This window comes from Camellia sinensis, chromosome 1 (genome assembly GCF_055761805.1).
Source record: "Camellia sinensis isolate YWXY chromosome 1, ASM5576180v1, whole genome shotgun sequence".
Taxonomy (NCBI): Eukaryota; Viridiplantae; Streptophyta; class Magnoliopsida; order Ericales; family Theaceae; genus Camellia; species Camellia sinensis.
Window position 1 is genome coordinate 202,806,709 of NC_138961.1, and position 21,562 is coordinate 202,828,270.

The 21,562-nt window shown below is 40.5% G+C and overlaps 1 protein-coding gene across 1 annotated transcript; it reads left to right on the forward strand.

Moving 5' to 3' along the window:
• Window positions 1-20,327: 20,327 nt before the first annotated feature.
• LOC145822304 (protein FAR1-RELATED SEQUENCE 6-like) lies at window positions 20,328-20,783 on the forward strand. Its single transcript, XM_082918973.1, has one exon. The coding sequence runs from the start codon at window positions 20,328-20,330 to the stop codon at window positions 20,781-20,783; it is 456 nt and encodes a 151-aa protein (XP_082775099.1).
• The last annotated feature ends 779 nt before the right edge of the window (window positions 20,784-21,562 follow it).

A 21,562-nucleotide genomic window follows, 5' to 3' on the forward strand; every position in this document is an offset into this window, starting at 1 on the left:
ATGAGCGAGGGATGAGAGGGTTTTAGGTGGAGAGTGAGGGGATGAGAGCGATAGAGGTTTTAGGTGGAGAGGAGAGAACGAGCTCAATCTTGGCCAATTTCCATCATTGTGGCATTTTGAATATTTTAGGTTGTGTTTCTACTTTATTCCTAATACAAGGTGAAACGGGTTAGTAAAACCGTTTTTATTAAAATAGCATTGGCAAAGTCGTTTTTGATGAATAAAAAAATAATAAAATTTTTCTCCGTAAAAATGGTTTTTAACCTAATTAATTTTAAGTTTATATAAAATAATTTTTGTAAAATTGTTTTTATTTTTATTAAATTTTTTTTCAATTTATAAAATCATTTTTATTTTTATTATTTTTTTTTTTCAATTTAGAAATATTGTTTGCCTAAAATAATATTTTTATCATAAATAGAAAACGGTTTTTGGAAAGCCTTTTCATTTTAAACAAAGCCCATCTTCTTTTCCCTTTACTAAAGTCGTTTCTTCTTTTCCAGCCCATCTTCTTCTCCCTCACTCAACCGAACTCCGAAGGGAAGACCGACGACGAAGAGGAAACAACGAACAACGGCCAACAGTACACCACCGGGAAAACGAGAAACACCTTCATCAACCACCCACATTCAGGTTTGTATCGCATAAATTAGGGTTTTCATTTCAACTTTGGGATTTTAAATTTCGAAATTAGGGATTGCTGAATCTAGGGCATTGAAAAGTTACAAATTTTGTTATTCGTAGGATATAGTTTACGATTTTCTGTATCTCAGTTCACTTTTTTTGTATCTCTGTTCACTCCTTTTTTGTTTATCATATAATATCCTTATTTTCCTTTTTTTCAATACTGTAAATATTGAAATATCCTTGTTTGTATCTCGGTTTGAAATATTGAAATCTTGGGACATAATCTTGTGTTTGGAAATATATTGGGAATATAGGGCAAAATTTTAAAACAAAAGTAGGGATAGCAATGAAGTAAAGTGGGATTGGATTTGTGCTGTTCTATTCCTACACCATTCCTAGTTGGGGCAATACTACTGGCCTTAGCTCATTATTAGGATCCTTGAGGCATCTCCAATGGAGATGCTGAGCACACTACACACAGATTTATACAAGTATACACACCACACGTTTGGCCATAAGCTAATACACTTAAAAAATCAAAATTTTATATATACTAGGGTAATACACCTAAAAAATCAAAATTTTATAAAAATCAAAATTTTATATATACACCTAAAAAATCAAAATTCTAAAAATCAAAATTTTTAAATGCATAGTCGTATGTCTTGTGAGCATAAAATTGAAAATTAGATAAGTTAGTTCATGTCTCATATAATAAACCCATATATATATATATATATACTAGGCAGGGAGGCCATGGCCTTCCATGGTTTGTGTGCATGTGGTATTCACCCTGATAGACTTTCAGGATGGTATAGAGTTTGAGTTGGAAGTAGAGAGAGTTTGAATTGAAAATAGCAAGTTCACAAGAAGTAAAGTTCGAATTGAAAGTACAGAGAGTTTACCATTGCTTTGTTAGTTTGGCCAAATGATGCCTTTGGCCTTCAAATCTTCAATTAATAGTCTAGATATATATACAAATATCAACAATCCAATGGTGTGGAAACTATCTAATTCTTCCATTATAACCAAATGATTGCCTATTATATATTTTAATTAATAGTCTACATATGTATAACTTTCAATGATCTAGTAGTATGAAAGCTATCTACATCCTTCCACCACCTTATGATGAAAAAATTCTACAATTATCTACCTAATTATAGGGATTTCTACAAAATTTTACATAAATCTAAAATCGAATTCGTAACTCAAATATTAGATAAAATTCCCAAGTTGTGACATTATTCCCCGCCTAATACGACCACATCCTTAACGCAAATTCCTAGTGAAAGCTTTCGATCTTCTCTTCGAATTGATGCAAGAGTTTTGCTAACTCGCTAACTCTCAACTTGTCAATTTCAAGTAGTCCATCTATTTTACTTGGTATTTTTAACACATCATTGGAGTTCCTAGTGATTCCAAACCTTTAAAATATCCAAATTCAACCTTTTAAATCTCCACATTCAAGACGTATTAGTAGTATAATTTTCTCTCAATAAATGCAAATTATATAGATAGCATTTTTAAGCAAGAGACTATCTTATTTACGATTGACCCATATAAACACTAGCCTTATAGTCAGTTAGTAAAGAGATGAGACATAAGCAAAAGAGTGGACTCTATGATTTCTTCTTTTTTTTCTTCTTCCCTTAATCCCACTGTCCCACTGTCCACTACGTTGGGATTGATCTCTCATATTAATCAGTCATTACGGCCGAATACCAATCCAAATAAATATATATATATATATATATATATGCATTTTTGAGATCATTTTAGTCAGTCATTACGGTCAGATACCAATCAAAAAATATTGTGGGGATATATTTTCTGAGTCCCAACACGTGGCCAAGGTGACGTCGACGTGTCAGCCGAGGTGCTATGTGTCCAGGTTATGACGCCGAGGTTATCTCGGCAAGGCCGAGGTTATCTCCGAAGATATCAAAATCCAAGATAAACGGATAGGGGACAAGAGTCCTAGAATGATGAAGGACTATGACATGGATAAGGATAAAGCTCTTAGGGAGTTTATCTTTATCTCTTAGGGAGTCCAAGATAAGCACTGAGTAAGAGTCCATTGAAGCTTGGCTTCTAGTGGGATAAGGATTGAGTTTGTTATAAAAGAGAGGCGCCCCCATGGGTCTAAGGTACGCAAGTTATATTTTGAATAGTGAGTTTAGCACTATTGATTATCTTTAAGAGATATACTGACTTGATTGTCAGAGTGCCCCCGGGTGGACGAACTACCGCCGGAATCTTCTCTTTCTGTTGCAGGTCAGCCAGATGTCATTTATTCTGCCAGTGCTCTCCAGCTGATTACTGAGTTGGGCAGTGTGTTCGGAAAATCACTCACACAATTTGGCACCGTGTGTGGGAAAGAAAGAAGAATAGATAGCCAGTGGCAGACAGAAGGAAAAGATTGGGGACGACACTCCTACTGGGAGTGGCAGACCTATCGACCTTGACGTCGAAGGAGGCAACCGCAACACAGAAACTCGTAACCAGAATCACAGCAAGAAAGACGTCGGCCAGGATAGCGACGTACCAAAGCAGCCAGATCGAAGTGGGTACTACCATAAGGATGGCCTCCAGGTATGGAAGGACAGATGCCTGCGGAGGGACGAAGAGATAAAAGAGATGGCAAATAAATTGGCAAACCTACAATTGGTCGTCAATTTTATGATGCAAAACAATGTCATGCAGCCACCATACCCGCTGCAAGACACGCCAATTCCAGCGGCCAATACCCAGAAAGGAGGGCAGAAGACAATCCCAATAGCCCCTCAACACACCAGAAGCGAAAAACACTCTCACCAGCCTTCCAGGGAGGTCGGGAGAGGAGAGTCGAGGAGAGAAGAGTCGCGGAGGATGCACCGCGCCAAGGAGGCAGACCCCAAAGAACATCGGCATGTTCAAAGACAGGCACTCTACTTCGACACAACCCACGGAGAAAAATCGAAGAGGACCCACTATGAAGCTGAGAGTAGTATACCGAAAAGACTGAAGTCAAGAGATAGCCGAGCTCCTGGACGGAGCAAAGAAGACTTAAGAGATTACCTCAAGAGGAAGCAGCAGAATGCCAATACCGAGGTAACTTCCCCTTAAAAGTCGAGAACACCGTTCTCAGTAGAGTTAGACAAATTTGAGGCGCCGAAGAGATTCAGTATACCGAGGTTCCAAATATACGATGGTAAGTCAGACCCTAACTTCCACGTTGGATTATACTTGAACTCAATGGCATTATATAGTGGGAACGAGCAGTTGCTCTGCCAAGTGTTCCCCTCATCATTCGAGGAGATTGCATCAGATTGGTTTCATAAACTACCGAAGGGAAGTGTGAAGACCTGGGAAGGCCTGGCCGAGATGTTTGTGGCCAGGTTCGTAACAAACAAGTTGCAGCCATTAAGAGTGGATGCATTGATGGCTCTAAAGATCAGTAAGGATGAAGGCCTTAGGGCCTATGCAAAACGGTACTATGAGGTGTTCAACCGAATACCAGAATGTAATCAAGAGGTGGCAGTCGTATCTTTCAAGAACGACCTCAAAGACAACTGTCTACTACGAAAATCTTTAGCAAAGACATTGTCAAAAAACATGGAAGAGCTCATGGCGAGGATCGAGAAATACGCCAGAGTTGAAGAAGATACATCGGGGACCAAGGAGGTAAAGCAAGAAAAGGGAAACGGCTCGCCGAAGCGAGGCTGAGGTAACAACGGATCCAGCAAACAGGAGATAGAACTGAGGGCAACACAGGCAGTGACAACCGTGTTCCGAATCCCAATTTACAAAGTCCTGGATCAAATTTGGAATCAACCCTATTTCAGAACACCTGCAAAAACACCAGGAGAATTCATGGGAAGAAACCTTGGCAGGCATTGTGCCTACCATAATGAAAACAGGCATATGACTCAGGGCTGCAGAGCCCTGAAAACACACTTTGAAGACCTGGTGAGGCAAGGCCATCTGAGAGACCTTGTTGATGAGGCCAAAACAAGGGAAGAACAGGCAAGATTGCCTCAAGCAACAACAGCTCCACCTTCCCCAGCGTAGCAACCACAAGCAGGAGGACCTCCGGTAATTAATGTAATTCACTCGAAGGTCAACGAAAATGAGATTCGAGGAGAGACCCAGAAGGTAAAACATCTGAAACATGTCTACCAAGTCGGGGAGAAGAGACATCGGGCAGAGGAGTACCAAGGGCCAGTAGTGTCCTTTTCCGAAGCCAACCTTGAAATGGTGCAGCACCCACATAATGATGCCTTGGTAGTATCTCTCCAGGTTGGGGAATGCCAAGTATAGCGCATCTTGATTGACCAAGGCAGCTCTTGTGACAGCATGTACGTCCGATGTTACAAGGAGCTCGGCCTTCACCCAGACGACATGGAGCAATCCAATAGCCCAATGGTCAGGTTCAATGGAACGCCGACATGGCCACTGGGAACAACTAGCTTGGAGGTGCAGGCAGGCACCAAGAAGATAACAACAGAATTCACCGTGATTGACACACCCTCCCCTTACAATATCATTTTGAGAAGGCCATGGTTGCATACAATAAGGGTTGTTTCCTCAACTTTGCATCAACTATTACGGTTTCCAACGGAGTATGGGATTGAGGAGGTCAGAGGAGATCAGCTGCAGGCAAAGAATTGCTCCATGGAAGCAATGAAATCCACCTGCAGCATTTGAAAACCAGAGAAAGCAGAGATTAAAGATGAGGATGTGGAGGTCCTAGAGGATGTCAGCAAGGAGCCGGCCGAAAAAAGTGAAGAAACACTGAAGAAAATCCTCGTCCAAGAGGGGGATAAGGAACGCTTCTTTCTTCTCGGCTCGAGCCTAGTCAAAGAAGAAGAAAGAGAAATAGAAGCTTTCTTGAGAGCAAATATTGAGGTGTTTGCGTGGACGCCCTACAAAATGCCTGGCATTGACCCCGAGGTCACTTGCCATAAGCTGAACGTTGACAGGTCAGCCAAACCGGTAGTCCAACGAGCAAGAGGACCGACATTGATACACGTCGAAGTAGTGGAAGAGGAAGTAGACAGACTTCTTGAGGCCAGGGCCATTTGAGAAGTAGATTACCCGACATGGCTATCAAACACAGTGGTGGTGAAGAAAAAGAACGGTAAATAGAGGGTCTGCGTAGACTTTACTAACCTGAACAAAGCCTATCCCAATGACAGCTTCCCTCTACCCAAGATTGACCAACTGGTAGACGCCACTTCGGGGCATGGAAGGATGAGCTTCCTGGATGCATATAGGGGGTACCATCAGATAGCCATGTACCCCCCAGATGAAGAGAAAACTACGTTTATCACTCCCAAAGGGCTGTACTGCTACAGAGTGATGCCTTTCGGGTTGAAAAACGCAGGAACGACTTACCAAAGGCTGGTAACCAAGATGTTCAAACACCTGATTAGCAGAATGGTGGAAGTTTACATCGATGACATAGTCGTGAAGACCAAAGAACCTGAAGGTCATCTGGCCGACCTGAAAGCAGTCTTTGACATTCTTAAAACATATCGGCTCCGACTCAATGTGGCGAAGTGTGCGTTTAGAGTACAATCTGGTAAGTTTTTAGGATGCCTGGTGACTAGAAAAGGCATTGAGGCCAGCCCAGATCAGATTAAGGCCATCCTGGAATTGAAGAGCCCGACGTCGGCAAAACAGGTACAAATGTTGATTGGAAGGGCTACAGCCCTGAACAGGTTCATAAGTAAAAGCTCAGACAAGTGCAAACCTTTCTTTAACTTAATGAAAAAAGCCACAGATTTCTTATGGACAGAAGAATGCGAGGCCGCCCTGGCTGACCTGAAGGAGTATTTGACCACAGCTCCAGTTCTTTCAAGTCCAGAACCTGGGGAGGAGCTGTTCCTATACTTAGCAGTTTCAAAACACGCAGTAAGCGCGGTAGTAATCCAAGAAGAAGAAGGGGAGCAAAGGGCTGTTTACTATGTAAGCAAAACCCTGGCCGATGCAGAAACAAGGTACCTACCCTTAGAGAAATTGGCACTGGCTTTAGTAATGGCTTCAAAGAAGCTAAACCATTACTTCCAGACCCATAAAATTGTGGTGCTAACTGAGCACCCCTTGAAGTCCTTACTGCAACAAGGAGACTTGACAAGGAGAATAGCCAGATGGGCAGTCGCTTTGGGCTAGTATGACTTGGAGTACAGACCCAGAAAAGCAATCAAAGGCCAAGTTTTGGCTGACTTCGTAGCCGAGTTCACACCAGAATCCATCGCACATCGGGCTCTGTTGAGCCGAGATGAACAATGTCCAAGCAAGCAAGGAGAAGCCCAGCCAAATGCAACAGAACAGAGGAAAAAGGAAAAACTCAGACCCTACAGCATTTACATCGGCGACTCCTTTCAACTGTTTGTCGATGGGAGCTCAAACCGGCAAGGAGCGGGGGTAGGAGTAGTACTGGTATCTCCAGATGGAGACGTATTAGAACAGTCCATTCGATTGGGGTTCAAGGCCTCAAACAATGAAGCAGAGTATGAAGCATTGATTGCAGGACTAAAGCTGGAGGTAGCAGTAGGGCCAGATGAAGTAATAGTCTTCTGTGACTCCCAGCTCATAGTCAACTAAACAACAGGCGAATTTGCAGCCCGAGATAAAAGGATGTCAGCCTACGCAAAGGAAGTCAACAGGTTAGTAGCTTTATTTCAGAATTGCCGACTACATCAGGTTAGCCGAGATGATAATAGTCACGCCAATACACTAGCCAATCTGGCCAGTGCAATACAACCTGGAAAATCAAGGATGATCATGGTCGAATACTAGTCGGGCCCGAGCATCAAACCACTGACCACAGAGCGTGAAGCAATGTGTGTGGACATGGGACCAAGCTGGATGGATGCAGTTGTTGCATTCCTAAAAGAAGGAAAGCTGCCAGATGACCACAAGGAGGCACACAAGGTCAGATTGAAGTCGACAAGATTCAGTCTAACAGTAGAAGGGCATCTCTACAGAAGATCTTTCACTGGACCCCTTTTAAGGTGTGTACACCCATCACAAGTTGAAGATTTTTTATATGAAATACATGAAGGAATATGTGGCAGCCACACCGGGGGCAAATCATTAGCCCATAGGGCTATTACCCAGGGGTATTAGTGGCCCTACATGCAAAAGGACGCAGAAGCCTATGTCAAGAAGTGTGAAAAATGCCAAAGGTTTGCACCACTTATACACCAACCAGCAGCAGACCTTAACCCAGTATCCAGTCCTTGGCCGTTTGCCCAATGGGGCATGGATCTCGTTGGGCAACTGCCCCAAGCAACTGGATAAAGGAAGTACCTGCTGGTAGCAACAGATTACTTCACCAAGTGGACAGAAGCTAAGCCCCTAGCCAAGATCCGAGATGTAGATGTGAAGAACTTCTTATGGAGGAACATCATCATCAGATTTGGGATTCCGAGAGCAATAGTTGCTGACAATGGAACACAATTTGACAGCAAACTAATCAAGAACTTCTGTGTAAAGTTCAAGATCAAAAACTACTTTTCAACTCCAAGTTTTCCTTAAAGCAATGGACAAGCAGAAGCATCCAACAAAGTTATCCTAGACGGGATAAAGAAGAGGTTGCAAGCAGCAAAAGGAAAGTTGGTGGATGAACTACCAAATGTACTCTGGGCATATCGGACTATGCCGAGAAGATCAACGGGGAAATCCCCCTTTGCCATGACCTATGGCGTCATTTCGCTTGAAATCGGCATCCCTGGGATCAGAACCTAGGGAGTAGAGAACGGGACTAATGATGTACTCTTAGCCCGAGATCTGGACTTACTAGAAGAAAGAAGGGAGAAGGCTGCAATTCAACTCGCAGCCTACCAGTAGCAGCTCGCCAGAGCTTATAATAAAAGAGTCAACCCAAGGGAATTCCAAATCGGCGACCTAGTCTTGAGAAAAGTCGTCGGCAATAAGAAGGATCCCATGGAGGGCAAGCTTGGCCCAAACTAGGAAGGGTCCTACAGAATCACTTTGATATTGGGCAATGGGGCATATCAGCTTGAAGATAATGAGGGCAAAGAGTTGCCAAGACCCTGGAATACTTGTAATCTGAAGTTTTTCTATCATTGAATTTTCCTTGTTGTTTGCTGAAGTCATGAATAAAATTTTAGCAAAATTCTTCTATATTTGTGATTGATGAAGATACATAACGATTGTTTCAGAATACATGCATAATGAGACCCTAAGTGGAACTTAGGTTTACATTAGGGGGTAGAGAGAAGAGAAATAATGTTTAACGCTTGTTGAAACCTGAGAAAAGTTTACAAGTTGAAGTTAAACCGAAATAATGTTTAGCACTTGTTGAAACTTGAGAAAAGTTTACAAGTTAAAACCGAAATGATGTTTAACACTTGTTGAAACTTGAGAAAAGTTTACAAGTTGAAGTTAAACCGATATAATGTTTAACACTTGTTGAAACTTGAGAAAAGTTTACAAGTTGAAGTTAAACCGATATGATGTTTTACACTTCTTGAAACTTGAGAAAAGTTTACAAGTTAAAGTTAAAACCGAGATAATGTTAAAACACTTGTTGAAATTTGAAAAAAATTTACAAGTTAAAACCAAAGAAGTATTGAGCTAAATACTTATGTACTTGCCGATGTAAACTAAAGTGTTTCACCCCGAGAAGATTGCACAAGACAATGGCGCATCTTGAAGAACACAAAATTATTCTAAGTATGAAAGTCATACAAGAAGTAATAAAGGGAAGACAAACAATGCAAACATTCAAGAAAGAAGGAAGTTGCATTCATTAAAAGGCACATCGGCAACTTAAAGAGTTTACATTACTTTAAAAGAAGAAACAAAGTACACAAAAGAAAGAGAAAAACATGAAATCAAGAGTCTTCAGTAGCAGGTTGGGTTTGGACCTCGGAAGATTGCTGAGAAGACATCTCGGCAACCTTGTCGGCCGCAAGTTCAACATCAATTTCTTGAAGGGTTTCATCTATGCTCTTGTCGGCAGGAGGCACGTCCGATGACGTCTTCTCTAGAGTGGCATCCTTGGAGACTTCCTCATCCTCCTCATCTTGAGTCAAGTCCAGGACTTGCTCATTTTGAGTAGGTGACTTGGCCCCAGTAGCTTCCTTGGGCTTCCTCACCAAAACCTCCTCCTCGGACTCAGAGTCATCGTCGGCGATTTGGCTTAGAGTTGGAGAGAATGGCCGAGGAAGGACATCGACATTCCTGAGGGGGGAGTCCTCGGGGACATCAAGCCTTTTCAGCAAGGTCATCCAGCCAAGGGTGAAACCCTTGTTGCATGCGAGCTTCACTTGCTTTTCAAAATCCGCCGTGACGTCGGCCACCCCTTCATTGTAACCCTTTTCATCGGCTGCCTTGACTTCGGCCTCTTTGGTGGCCAGAGCGTCTTGCAGTTCTATCTAGGCCTGGGCCATCTTTTCTTCGGCTTCTCTCTTCTGGGCCTGAAGAACCTTCTTGATGGCCTCAACAAATTCTGTCTTTTCTTCAGCATCGTTTTGGTCCTTGATGGCAGCCTCGACCTGGTCTTCTAGTTTTTTCATTTTTTATTGTAAAATTTTGTTGGCCTTTTGAAGACTGGAGACCTCTCTCTTCATTTCGGCTAGTTTTTCCCGATTCTCAAAAGATTGGATTGAGAAAGAATGGGCATGCTGGATGGCCTGAAAGTAAACAGAACAAAAGTTGTTAGAAAAAATTACAAAGTGTGGAAATGAACAGAAAGAAAGAAAAAAGTTGCCAGATAAAGACACTTACTTGAATGGAGCGTTGAAGCATCAGAGCGTAGTTTTCGTACTCGCTTAACTCGGCGTTTTGGTCGAGATCGCCAGGGAGAAGCAAAGCAATACTGAGGGCTACGCCGACGTTGATATCATCAGCGCTATCATTTGCCATAACTGGCTTATCTTCCAGAGTGATTTTTGGGGCCCAAGAAGCGTCATGTTTTTTGGACCCCGAGGTGGTTGCAGAGGATGACCTCGGCCTCTTTGATTTCGGAGAATCAGATGGCTGGGCCTCGGCACGCCTCTTCTCCGTGGTAGGCTGGGACTTGTCACTTCCAGCCAGTTTGGAGATTGGCAAAGTGTCCTCAGTGTCAATCTGAGTCACCTTGGCCTTTGGTTGAGCCTTTTTAATTCTCTTTTGTTTTGGTGGAGGCTGGGTTTGCATTGGCTGAGCATCAACAGTTGATGGGATGCTGGCCAGGAGATCTTTTGCAACAGCTTTTTGACGGCCCATCTCAGCAAAAAAAATGGTTCGTCGCCGGCGTTGTCGTTGGGATATCAGAATCAGGTATGGAGCCGAGGTTGACGGCTGCTCAGCAGGATCAGAGGTTGATCCTTAGTCTGTCCGAGATGTGAACACGACTTGTGGAGTTGTGGCAGAAAGTAGAGAAATGCTTTTCTTCTTCCTCTTTGGGACGTCGGGAAGAGCCGACTTATACGTCGGAATGAAATTAAGCAGCAAAGGGGCCTTTCGCTTGAGAACTGGCAGATCCAAAAGTCTCCTCAAGTCTTTACTGGGAAAGAAAGACTGACGGAAACCCTTTGGAGGCTGAGGAAGAGTTGCAAGAAAAAACAAGCATTAGAAACAAATAAAGAGTATCAAAGACTTTGAAACAAACAAGTAAGTACGGACACGGGGCTCTTACCATTGCCATCTACAAAAACTAATCGAGGAAGAGGATAGAGATGTAGGTCCTCGTCTGGAGTGAATTCCCAGTTCCCCGAGGTAATGAAGTAATCGTCTCCAGTTCCCTTGTTGGAGTCTGGGAGGTCAGCTACGATTTTGTATTCAGTGGACCTCGACTTAAGGTAGTAAATATAGCCCGTATCTTTTTTGAGGCCACACATGGTGTAGCAGAACTGGATGTTGGCTAAGGTGATCCTAGCGTTCTCTTATTTGGCTAAGGCTATGATACCATGAATAACTCGGTATGAGTTGATGGCAAGTTGGATAGGGTTCAACTTATAGTAATGAAGTATTTCACGAAAAAGGGTATTGAGTGGAAGCCGAAGTCCACACTCGATAAAGGCCACTACAGGGAAGGGTATAGAATCAGTGGTGGGCATGATGGAGTCGTCATCCCTAGCCAACCTCAGATGAACGTCGGCAGGGATGGAAAACTCTTGCCTAAAGTAGTCTAATTTTGTCGGGGTGTCTACCATATGCACATACCCATGATATCGGCTTAACTGAAGGGGTTGGATTTCAGAAAGGTGTTTTAAAAGGGTTATTGGGACCTCGACAAAAAACCTAAAGAATGTACTGGGTAAAGATTTGTGGAAATAGTTTCAGTTTTTCCTAAAAATCAAAGGTTCTACAAGCAAATCCCAAACCTAGATCTATGGAAACGAAGATTGGATACACGGATCTGGAAAACAGAAAAACAGGGATGCGCTTCAGAATCAAGAACAAAGATGGATTGTCAAGAACATTGAAAGAACAAAAAGGTATCAGGCCAAGAACAGTGGCAGAAATCAACTAGTGTGTGAATAGTGTGCATTCAAGAAGATGATTTGGGTAAAAACAGAATCATTAAACAAACATGTCCAAATATACGATGGAATACAAGATGCAAATACCAGAAATATGAACAAGATGGCAAAGACAGCAGGAAAAAACAGTGAAGTTCAGTAAAGCAACAAGAAATAAAGAACCAGGAGGAACAGTGGCTTACCAGAAAGAGGGAAACCGAAATGGGATTTGCCGAAGTCTAACGACAGTTGCAGAGACGAAAGATCGGTGGAAATCACGCCGGAGGTGGTAAAAGAAGCAAAGTCACAGAGCTCAGAAAGCTTGAGTAATGGCGGATCAGAGGAAGAGAGCTAGAGAGAGAAAAAGCTAGAGGATTGAACAAACAGTGAAACGACGAAGAGAGGGAAAAAGTTTTTGTTAAAACTTGAAACGGCGGCAGACAGAATTAATGCGCCTAAAACAACGTGAGCGTCAGACAGCGCACGTATGCGCGAGACGATTTAGAAGTGCGTCACAAGCACGATCTAGTAGGAGGAAAGTATGTGGTTAGAAATGGTCGAGTTGTTATGCATGACAACTCATACGCGTGAAGAAGTTCTTGAAAATCTTGGTCGTTAAGAAGACATGTCGGCTTATAGTAAAGAGCTCGGCTTAAACTGATGTACTGGCAAGAAGTACTGATATAGGTTCCATCACCTCAGAATGTCGAGGTAATAGAACCTAGGGGGCAGTTGTGGAGATATATTTTTTGAGTCCCAACACGTGGCCAAGGTGACGCCGACGTGTTAGCCGAGGTGCCACGTGTCTAGGTTATGACGCCGAGGTTATCTCTAAAGATATCAGAATCTAAGATAAGCGGATAGGGGACAAGAGTCCTAGAATGATGAAGGACTATGACATGGACAAGGATAAAGCTCTTAGGGAGTTTATCTTTATCTCTTAGGGAGTCCAAGATAAGCACTGTGCAAGAGTCCATTGAAGCTTGGCTTCTAGTGGGACAAGGATTGAGTTTGTTATAAAAGAGAGGCACCCCATGGGTCTAAGATACGCAAGTTATATTCTGAACAGTGAGTTTGGCACTATTGATTATCTTTGAGAGATATACTGACTTGATCGTCGGAGTGCCCCCGGGTGGATGAACCACCGCCGGAATCTTCTCTTTCTGTTGCAGGTCAGCCAGGTCTCATCTATTCTGTCAGTGCTCTCCAGCTGATTACTGAGTTGGGCAGTGTGATCAGAAAATCACTCATACAAATATATATATATATATATATTTTTGTAAGTGGGTTGAGGAAAGATTAAAAACAAAGGACAACAATGAGTTGCTTGGAGTTTTTGGTGATTCAACACCACATTGTTGTCCTCGAACCCCCTACGGCCATTGATGGACACTTGGACTTCATAATTTTCTGAGACTTTACCTCTTGAATGATCAGCATGGAATTAATATGCCAAATGACTGAGGAATAGAGGGGCATATTTTAGAAGATTTAATTTTAATTTCTACATTTGGATTTTAAATTTGTCAATAGAAATGGCAAGAAAAAAAAGAAAAAACAAGATGAACAAGTTCATAAATCTAAAAGTTGGGGAATAACAAATGCCTTCAAATAATAATATAATAGGTTTGAGAAAACTTCACAACAAACTTAACATATTTTTCCTTGTATTTCAATTACATTTTTTTTAGTACATAAAAAGAAAATTATAAATATGTGCAAAAAAGATCCTCAAAACAAATATAAAAAGAAAAAGCCCACATCTAATAAGGGAATCAAACCTTTTTTGAAAAAATGAAAATCCTATAATTCAGAGCCTCTAGATATAGAAGTCTGGCCCATTTGGACCAAGCCCTACAATAAGCCCACAATTTTCTTGTATGAGCCCACAACCTAGCCCAACCCATTACATCGTATGCAATAACAACAGATCTAAATCGAGTTATTCAAGCCTAGATATATGGAAAATGCTACCATATGCACCTGCCACAAAATGTGTAATCCTATTACAAATTGACGTAACAAAAAATGCCGCAACAAAACCATAAACTTTTACATCATGCATAACCTAACTACAAATTGGCATAGTAAAAAGTATCGTAACTAAGCCAAAAACTTTTACATCATTAACCTCAAAAATTTGGACATTTTATTATGCTAATTTGTAACGAGATTATACATTTTGTTACTGATGCTACACAATTTTATGGTAAAACCATATTTTTGTGATAGAGTGCAACCCTTCAGGGCCAGATATATAGATACTAGGGTAAAATGCCCATGCCTTGCACGGGGTTATAGGTACTATTGTGATAAATTTAAATTTAAGAAATACACACATTCTAATAGAGTTTAGAATTTTTTTTTTTAAAAAAAATGAGCTTTTATTTTTGTCTTCATCTATTTTTGATTTTTTTTAGATTTTAATTAAAAATCTATTTATTTTGATGCACCTAATATAAATATACTTAAAATTTTAATATTTATGAGAAGTCTGAAAAAAATTTCACTAAAAAATAAAAAATATGAAAAAGTGCTTATTTTTTCTTCTTTTTATTTTTATTTTTAGTAAGCTTTTTTTTTTTTTTTTTTCTTTGTTTGTTGTTAATTTTGGCTAGTACTTTGTTCGGTGGTACTGTATGGGTGTGCATATGTGATGTCAAACTTGGGTTATAAATTGATGTTAAAGAAATCAAATGTTGTTATTAAAATGTGATAATTTTCCCGTCTTCTTTAATAGGATCAAAATTTCGTTTCTATACATTCTTTCGGTTAGGTTGGAAATGAAAATAGAATTGGAAACTTTTCAAACTTTTCGAAAACATGAGAAATAACAAAAGGATTTGAAAGTGTATGAAAATATTTAGGGAAAAAAATAAAAACTTTTATTGATGTTAATAAAGTCTGAATAGTTAATTACTTGAACATGTTGAGTGTTATGAATGCTTAGTTGGATAAAGGGGTTTCCCATTTTAAGAAAAATATATTAAAAGAAATTGCGAAATTCTTGTAACAGTAGGCATGGAAAAATAAACAACCGGTGCATTGCTCCTTAATGGATTCTAGACTACGAGCACAATTGGTAGCTAATTTGTTATCACAATAAAGTCTCAAAAAATCTTTTTTGGTTGGTCTTATTTCTTGTGGTGATTTTTAGTCAAAAGAAGTTCAAAGGGTCTATGTGTCATTGATTTGCACTTGATCTGACATCTGTTTGACTGGCATTTACTTTACCAAGTTGCAAAGATAACCTCTTTATCAATATAATTAGCCCAATCAAACGGAGTTAAGAAAACAAATGTTTATTCAACAATCCTCAGAGCTTCTTCTAAACTAAGGTGTTGTAACTCCATGCGTGAATTGATTAGCTATAGCTACATGAATCTATTAGAATAGCGATTGACCCAAAAGCTTAATGTGTTTATGTTTTTAGAAGGCAAGATACTTTTTATTCTTCATGGAAAGTTGGAATTTCAATATTTTATACTATTGTTTCAGACTGAACAATTGTGGGCATGGTAGTTTAGAGTTTGAACTTGTGAACAATTTAGGATTTTCCTGTTGGAAGTTCTTAGGTTGTTATAGTATGAAAAATTAGGGCTTGTAAAATTAGGTTCTTTTATAGTATGAAGAATTAGTTTAGTAGAGTTTTTTTGTGTCAAAGGCCTATTGGTTATAATGTCTTACATGGATGGTTCAATACATGAAGATGAAATGAGAAATTATGGTGCGCACAGTGAGGTTGTGGGAAGAGTTCTTACAGTATGTGCATGCTATTTCATAGAATGTGAAATTAAAAAAATCAAAGTATGAAAGCAACTACACACGAAACACATGACGAAAACGAGTTTGATAAACCTGAACAAAATGTCAATTAAAGATATGGAAAAGGTTCTTTCAAAGCATTTGAAAACACCCACCCATGAAAGCCCCAAAAAAAGAGTTTTAATTGAAAAAATTATTTAAAAAACTAATAATAATACCAAAGGGAAAGCATAACAACATAAAACAAAGAGTAAAGGAAAACATTAGCTCGTAAGAAGGGATGAAGAAATCATGACAAATCACAACAAAAGAATTCAAATGTTAATTCATGATAATTGGAGAAATGATTCGGCACATGATTTTTTGTTTAAATGTACAAATAGATAATCCTTCTAAATAATACAAGAAATATAAGTCATGTATAGCGATCCCGGTATTCCCTATTGTCGTTTAACTGTAATCCGGACTCGGTTCTGTAGATTCGTTGCTGTCTTATCCTCTTTCTATTCCTTTCTCTTTGTGTTCGAGCTTTGGGTTGTGTTGGGCAAGTTGGGAATAAGTTGGTCGTGTTTTAAAACGTAAAATCTTTGCCCAATTTTTGGTCCCTCCGCTCGAGCAGCGCTTTTGACGCTCGAGCGGGACTCCGTTGTTGCTTGTCCGCTCGAGCGAGGGTTTTGGCGCTTGAGCGGGGAAATCACCCATCCAGTATTTCGTCTGCAGTGGTATATGCTCGAGCGGGAATATGTGTCTGACGCTCGAGCGGGGAGTTTGACGCTCGAGCGGGCATCATGTCTGTAAAAGTTCTGGGAGCGTGCATCCGCCGCTCGAGCGGGGGATTGGATGCTCGAGCGGGGATCTGTGAGTGACGCTCGAGCAGGGAGTTCGACGCTCGAGCGGGGCGACTTTTATATAAAGCCGAGATCCGACTTTTTTTTGTTCACTTTTCAACATCCTTTCTCTCTCCTACTTTTCCAAAAAAGCTATTTTGAGAGTTCCTCTCACTAAAACCCTAACTTCTCTCTTAGGATTGATCTAGTAGGAGTTGTTTTCTCACCTTGGGCCTTTACAAAAGTTGTGTTGATCGTCGAGGGCTATCTTTTAATCTGAAAATTTCGGGATTTGGAGCATTTTCGTTTCTTCGTCTCCTTCGTTGAGCACCATCATTCGAGGTAGGGATAACCTACTCCATCCTATGAACTTTGTCTTTGAATTTTAGCATTTTGATATGTTGGGGGTTGTTGGGTAATTTTGAGAAAGTTTGGGCCTTTGTGTAATTTTACAAAAGTTGGGATTTTAAATATATAAACCTATATGCATGTTAGGCATAGAGAAATGAGATTAATGTTGGGACATTGATGGAAATGGAACCTTAGGGTTGTTTTTGTGAATTATGGTAATTTGCCCTAATTGGTTTAATTAATTAATGCATATAATTAATTGAAGAAAGCGAGGAATTGAATTGAGAATGTTGAAATTGGGAATGTATGGGACTAAGAGTGCAGTCGAATCTTTCATTGCTCATCTAATTGAATGTTGATATATTATCCATTTGTGTATTTATTTCCTGTTTAGAAATAATTGTTTTGGGCTACCGGTGGAGGGTAGTGTTGATTGTTGTAGACAATACATGATGATTAGGCAAACTAAGACTAATCAATCGGTTGTGTCATAGAGTATGACGGTTGATAGAATACATTAACTTTATGTATTGAGTGATTGTGTATATGACCAATGTGTTTATATGCATTATGTGTAGACAGTTGATGGAATATATTAGCTTTTTGTAATGATTGATTGCGTACGTGATTCTGTGTTTATATGCATTACTTGTGTATGGGAGGAGATAGGGGATGTACTCCACGGTTTAGGGGAAGATGGGGGATGTACCTCTAAGCTGGTTAATGGTTTAGGGGAAGATGGGGGATGTACCTCTAAACTGGTTGATGGTTAAGGGAAGATGGGGGATGGACCCAGGGATGTAGCTCATATGCTCACCCATTGAAGTGTTGATACAACTCATATGCTTATCTGTTGAAGTATTGACATAACTCGTATGCTTATCTGTTGTAGTGATGATATAGCTCATATGCTTATCTATTGAAAAGTTGGTTTGATTTGATATAACACTAAAATGTATGTCATCATCGTTTGCGAAGTATGGAAGTAGTTTATGTGTTATTGATACAACACCAAAATGTGTATCCACCGTAAGTTTTAAAAATGTTCTAGTGATGAACTATAATCTCATCAAAATGTTTTGGCCAGAGTACTGAGCCTTGTTTTCAAACCCAAATTTGAACAAGAAATGAAAAGTGAATTGTAACGTAGACTTGGTTGTCATGGAACTGTAATAAGATGTAAATGGAAGTATAAGTGTTGACCGTTTATCAACTGCTAATCTTTTAGTCATTGTTCATAGTTGGTTTAGTATATTTCTACTGGGCTGTGGCTCACCCTATATGGCAACATCATTTTCAGGTACAGGTAGCATGCCACCTCTGAGGACATAGCTTGGGAGGCTAGGGGCAAACATACTTTTGTTGCCTTATTTTCCTTTTGATGTATTACATGTAAATTCAAGCCAAGGGCTTAATGTGTAATCGAGTCAAAACTCCCTTTTGTAACCAAGTGATAACTTGGAAAGCTGTAAGCCCGTAGGGCATTTACTTTTGTTGTTAACGTGTAATACTTTTGTAATGAAGCACTCTGATAAATTGAGGAAATGTGGATCTTTTGTATATAAATGTATGTTTATATTGATGGGTTTAATGTTATTATTTTGAGGGTGTTACATCATGTAGGATGCTATTATATATGAAGCAAATAACTTTCATTTCCATGTTCATGTCGATATGCCACTTAAATATTTTGTAATACCAAAAGACCCATGCCTAAAGGCACTCCTGTGTAATATATGTGGTGTTTGCTCTCAAATGCGCTTACTTTATTATTTAGAAATAATTGAGTTACTTTGAATGCAAAGTGTAGGTATGGAAGTTGTGAGCATTATGTTCTATTGGGGTGGAAAGATTTTGCGCAATCGCGATGAAAGTGTGTTGTACGACACCGAACCTCAGGGGTTGTATAATGTGCACTGGGGGATAACATTGGGCGAGTTGGAGGCTATGATGGTGCCGAAGGTTGGTACGCATGGGGAAATAATGCGATTAGAGTTTAAATGTAGACTCCCATGTCGGGGGAAGTATAGGTTGCTGCCAATCAAAGATAATGAGACCTTAAGTAATGTCTTAGAGCTCCCACAGAAATTAGGCCCTGATTATTTTTGGAAATCTATGTGGAGAAGGATAGCAATTTTGGTGGCACACAGATACCAATTCCAGTGGGTGGGACATTCACTCAAATGTTGACACAATTGCAATCCCCTGACAATACACTTATACAGTCTGCACACATGTTCCCTGAAGATTACCCTTCATTCAATCATTCTCAAAGTTACAATCAATTTAATGCATCACAGAACGTAGATGGTTATTACAGTGCCGCAGCAGGTTCAAGTGCTCCGACAACATATAATCCGATGGTTCTTACAACCCCATATCCCCACTGGAATGAAGAATGTCCACCAGTTTGTAATGTTCAACGTACAACGGAGATGGCTGTCCAAAATTATGTATCCTCCGATGATACAGTGCCATTGTTTGACGAGGTTGGAGTAAGTGACGAAGATTCCATGGAAGATGTGGATGGCGCATGGGAAGGCACAGACAATGACTCCGGTGATGACGAAGTTGGAGGGCATCATGATATACAGGAGGTACACATAAATGTCCATATCCCTTTCTACCATAATTTGCACTTCGACAATGATGGTTCCATCACTAGCCGTGATGTTGTCGAACGTTGGCCATTGTGGGACTTCGAAACTGCTAATTTGGAGAAAGGAATGATATTTACTGATAAGAAAAGACTAGTGCACGCTGTTCAGTTGTATAACCTGAAGCGCAATCGAGAATGCAAGGTCGTAGAATCCAAAGGAAACAGTTGGGTGGCCGAGTGCAAGCACGGCTGCAACTGGAGGGTTCGGGCAACGAAGTTGAAAGACAAAGATTTCTTTCAAATTAGAAGGTTTGAAGCGCCGCATCAGTGTGTGTACCCTAGAATGAATAAGGACAATTGCAACCTCAAGTCCGAGGTCATTGCTCATTTCATGAAGGCACAAATTGTGGTAAGTGCCATGCTAGATACATTATTGTTTTTAGGATTTCATTATGACTGTAATGTATTCAAATATAATTTATATTTGCAGATATCACCAGAATTGCCTCTTGCTACCATAATTGAGGTCATGAAGGAGAAGTTTCAGTTCACTATATCATATAAGAAAGCGTGGCTTGCAAGGACGAAGGCAGTTGCAATGGTGTTTGGTGACTGGGACGAGTCGCACCGAAGGTTGCATAGATATATATGGCTGCATTGTAGGCATTCAATCCAGGCACAGTTGTCATGTGGGACATGATTCCGAATTTGCACTCTACCTCAATTGGAACTGAAATGTACATGAATTATGTGTTCTGGGCATTTAAACCTGCAATAGAAGGCTTCAAGTATTGTCTTCCAGTGATATGCATTGACGGCACACACTTGTATGGGAAATACGAAGGGAAGATTGTTGCGGCCACTGCAGTGACTGCTGCGGACAAGATTGTACCTCATGCCTTTGCCATTGTTAACAAGGAGATGATCGAGAGTTGGGGTTGGTTCATTACTCTGCTTAGGCGACATGTGTGCCGTGACCGAGAGGGGGTCACATTGATATCCAATCGACACACAGCTTTGCTTAGTGTCGTGTCAAGAATTTGGGACAATCCAACAGTTCAACCAAGAGGGTACCATAGGTATTGCTTGCGACACGTATGTAGCAATTTCAATGAAAGATTTAGCAATACAGCAGCGAAGGATCTTGTGTAGAGAGCTGGTTCTGCACGGCAAGTACGGAAGTTTAACAAGATTATAGATGATATCTACAAGCTTGAGAAGAATGTTGAATGGTGGTTTAGATGGATGAACCCTATTCATTAGACATTGTGCCATGATGGTGGTTGTTGTTGGAGCATATTGACGACAAACCATATAAAGGGCTTCAATGGTGTACTGAAATGCGCACGCAGTGTTCCCATTACAGCATTAGTTGAGATAACTTTTTATCGGCTCGTGAAATATTTTGACGAGGGCAAGACCATTGCTGAAAATGCGAGTAATCAGGGTCACTTGTACACGACTTATGTTCAACGATGGATTGACGAGCACCAAGCTAAAGCGAATGTGCATATGTTGGTACCGATCAATAGGTAATTTTTATTGGATGCACCAAATTCACTACACATTAACATTTTGCACTCGTCGATCATTGATGTTAGTCTATATTTAAACATATATGCATATTAATCCACGTACATACATTTTTCCTGCTGGGGAATAGGGGAATATGAGGTGAGGACCGCACCGCATGGGATGGGAGGTGGTGCTCGTCAAATAGTTAGTCTCCGACCACCGAGTTGTTCATATGGGAAGTACACATTATTTCACTTGCCATGTTCCCACATGCTTGCTGTGACAGCAGACTTGGGCGATGACCCTTTTCCTTTCATTGCACTAGAGCATAGGTTGGAAGTCCACAAGCATATCTTCGTGCAGAAGTTTAGGCCCATGCTGCACGAGCAATATTGGCCTGACAATGATTACCCAAC

Bases quoted from the DNA above. Each gene is read 5' to 3' on its own strand.
- LOC145822304 (XM_082918973.1), top strand. From the start codon at position 20,328: ATGATTCCGAATTTGCACTCTACCTCAATTGGAACTGAAATGTACATG.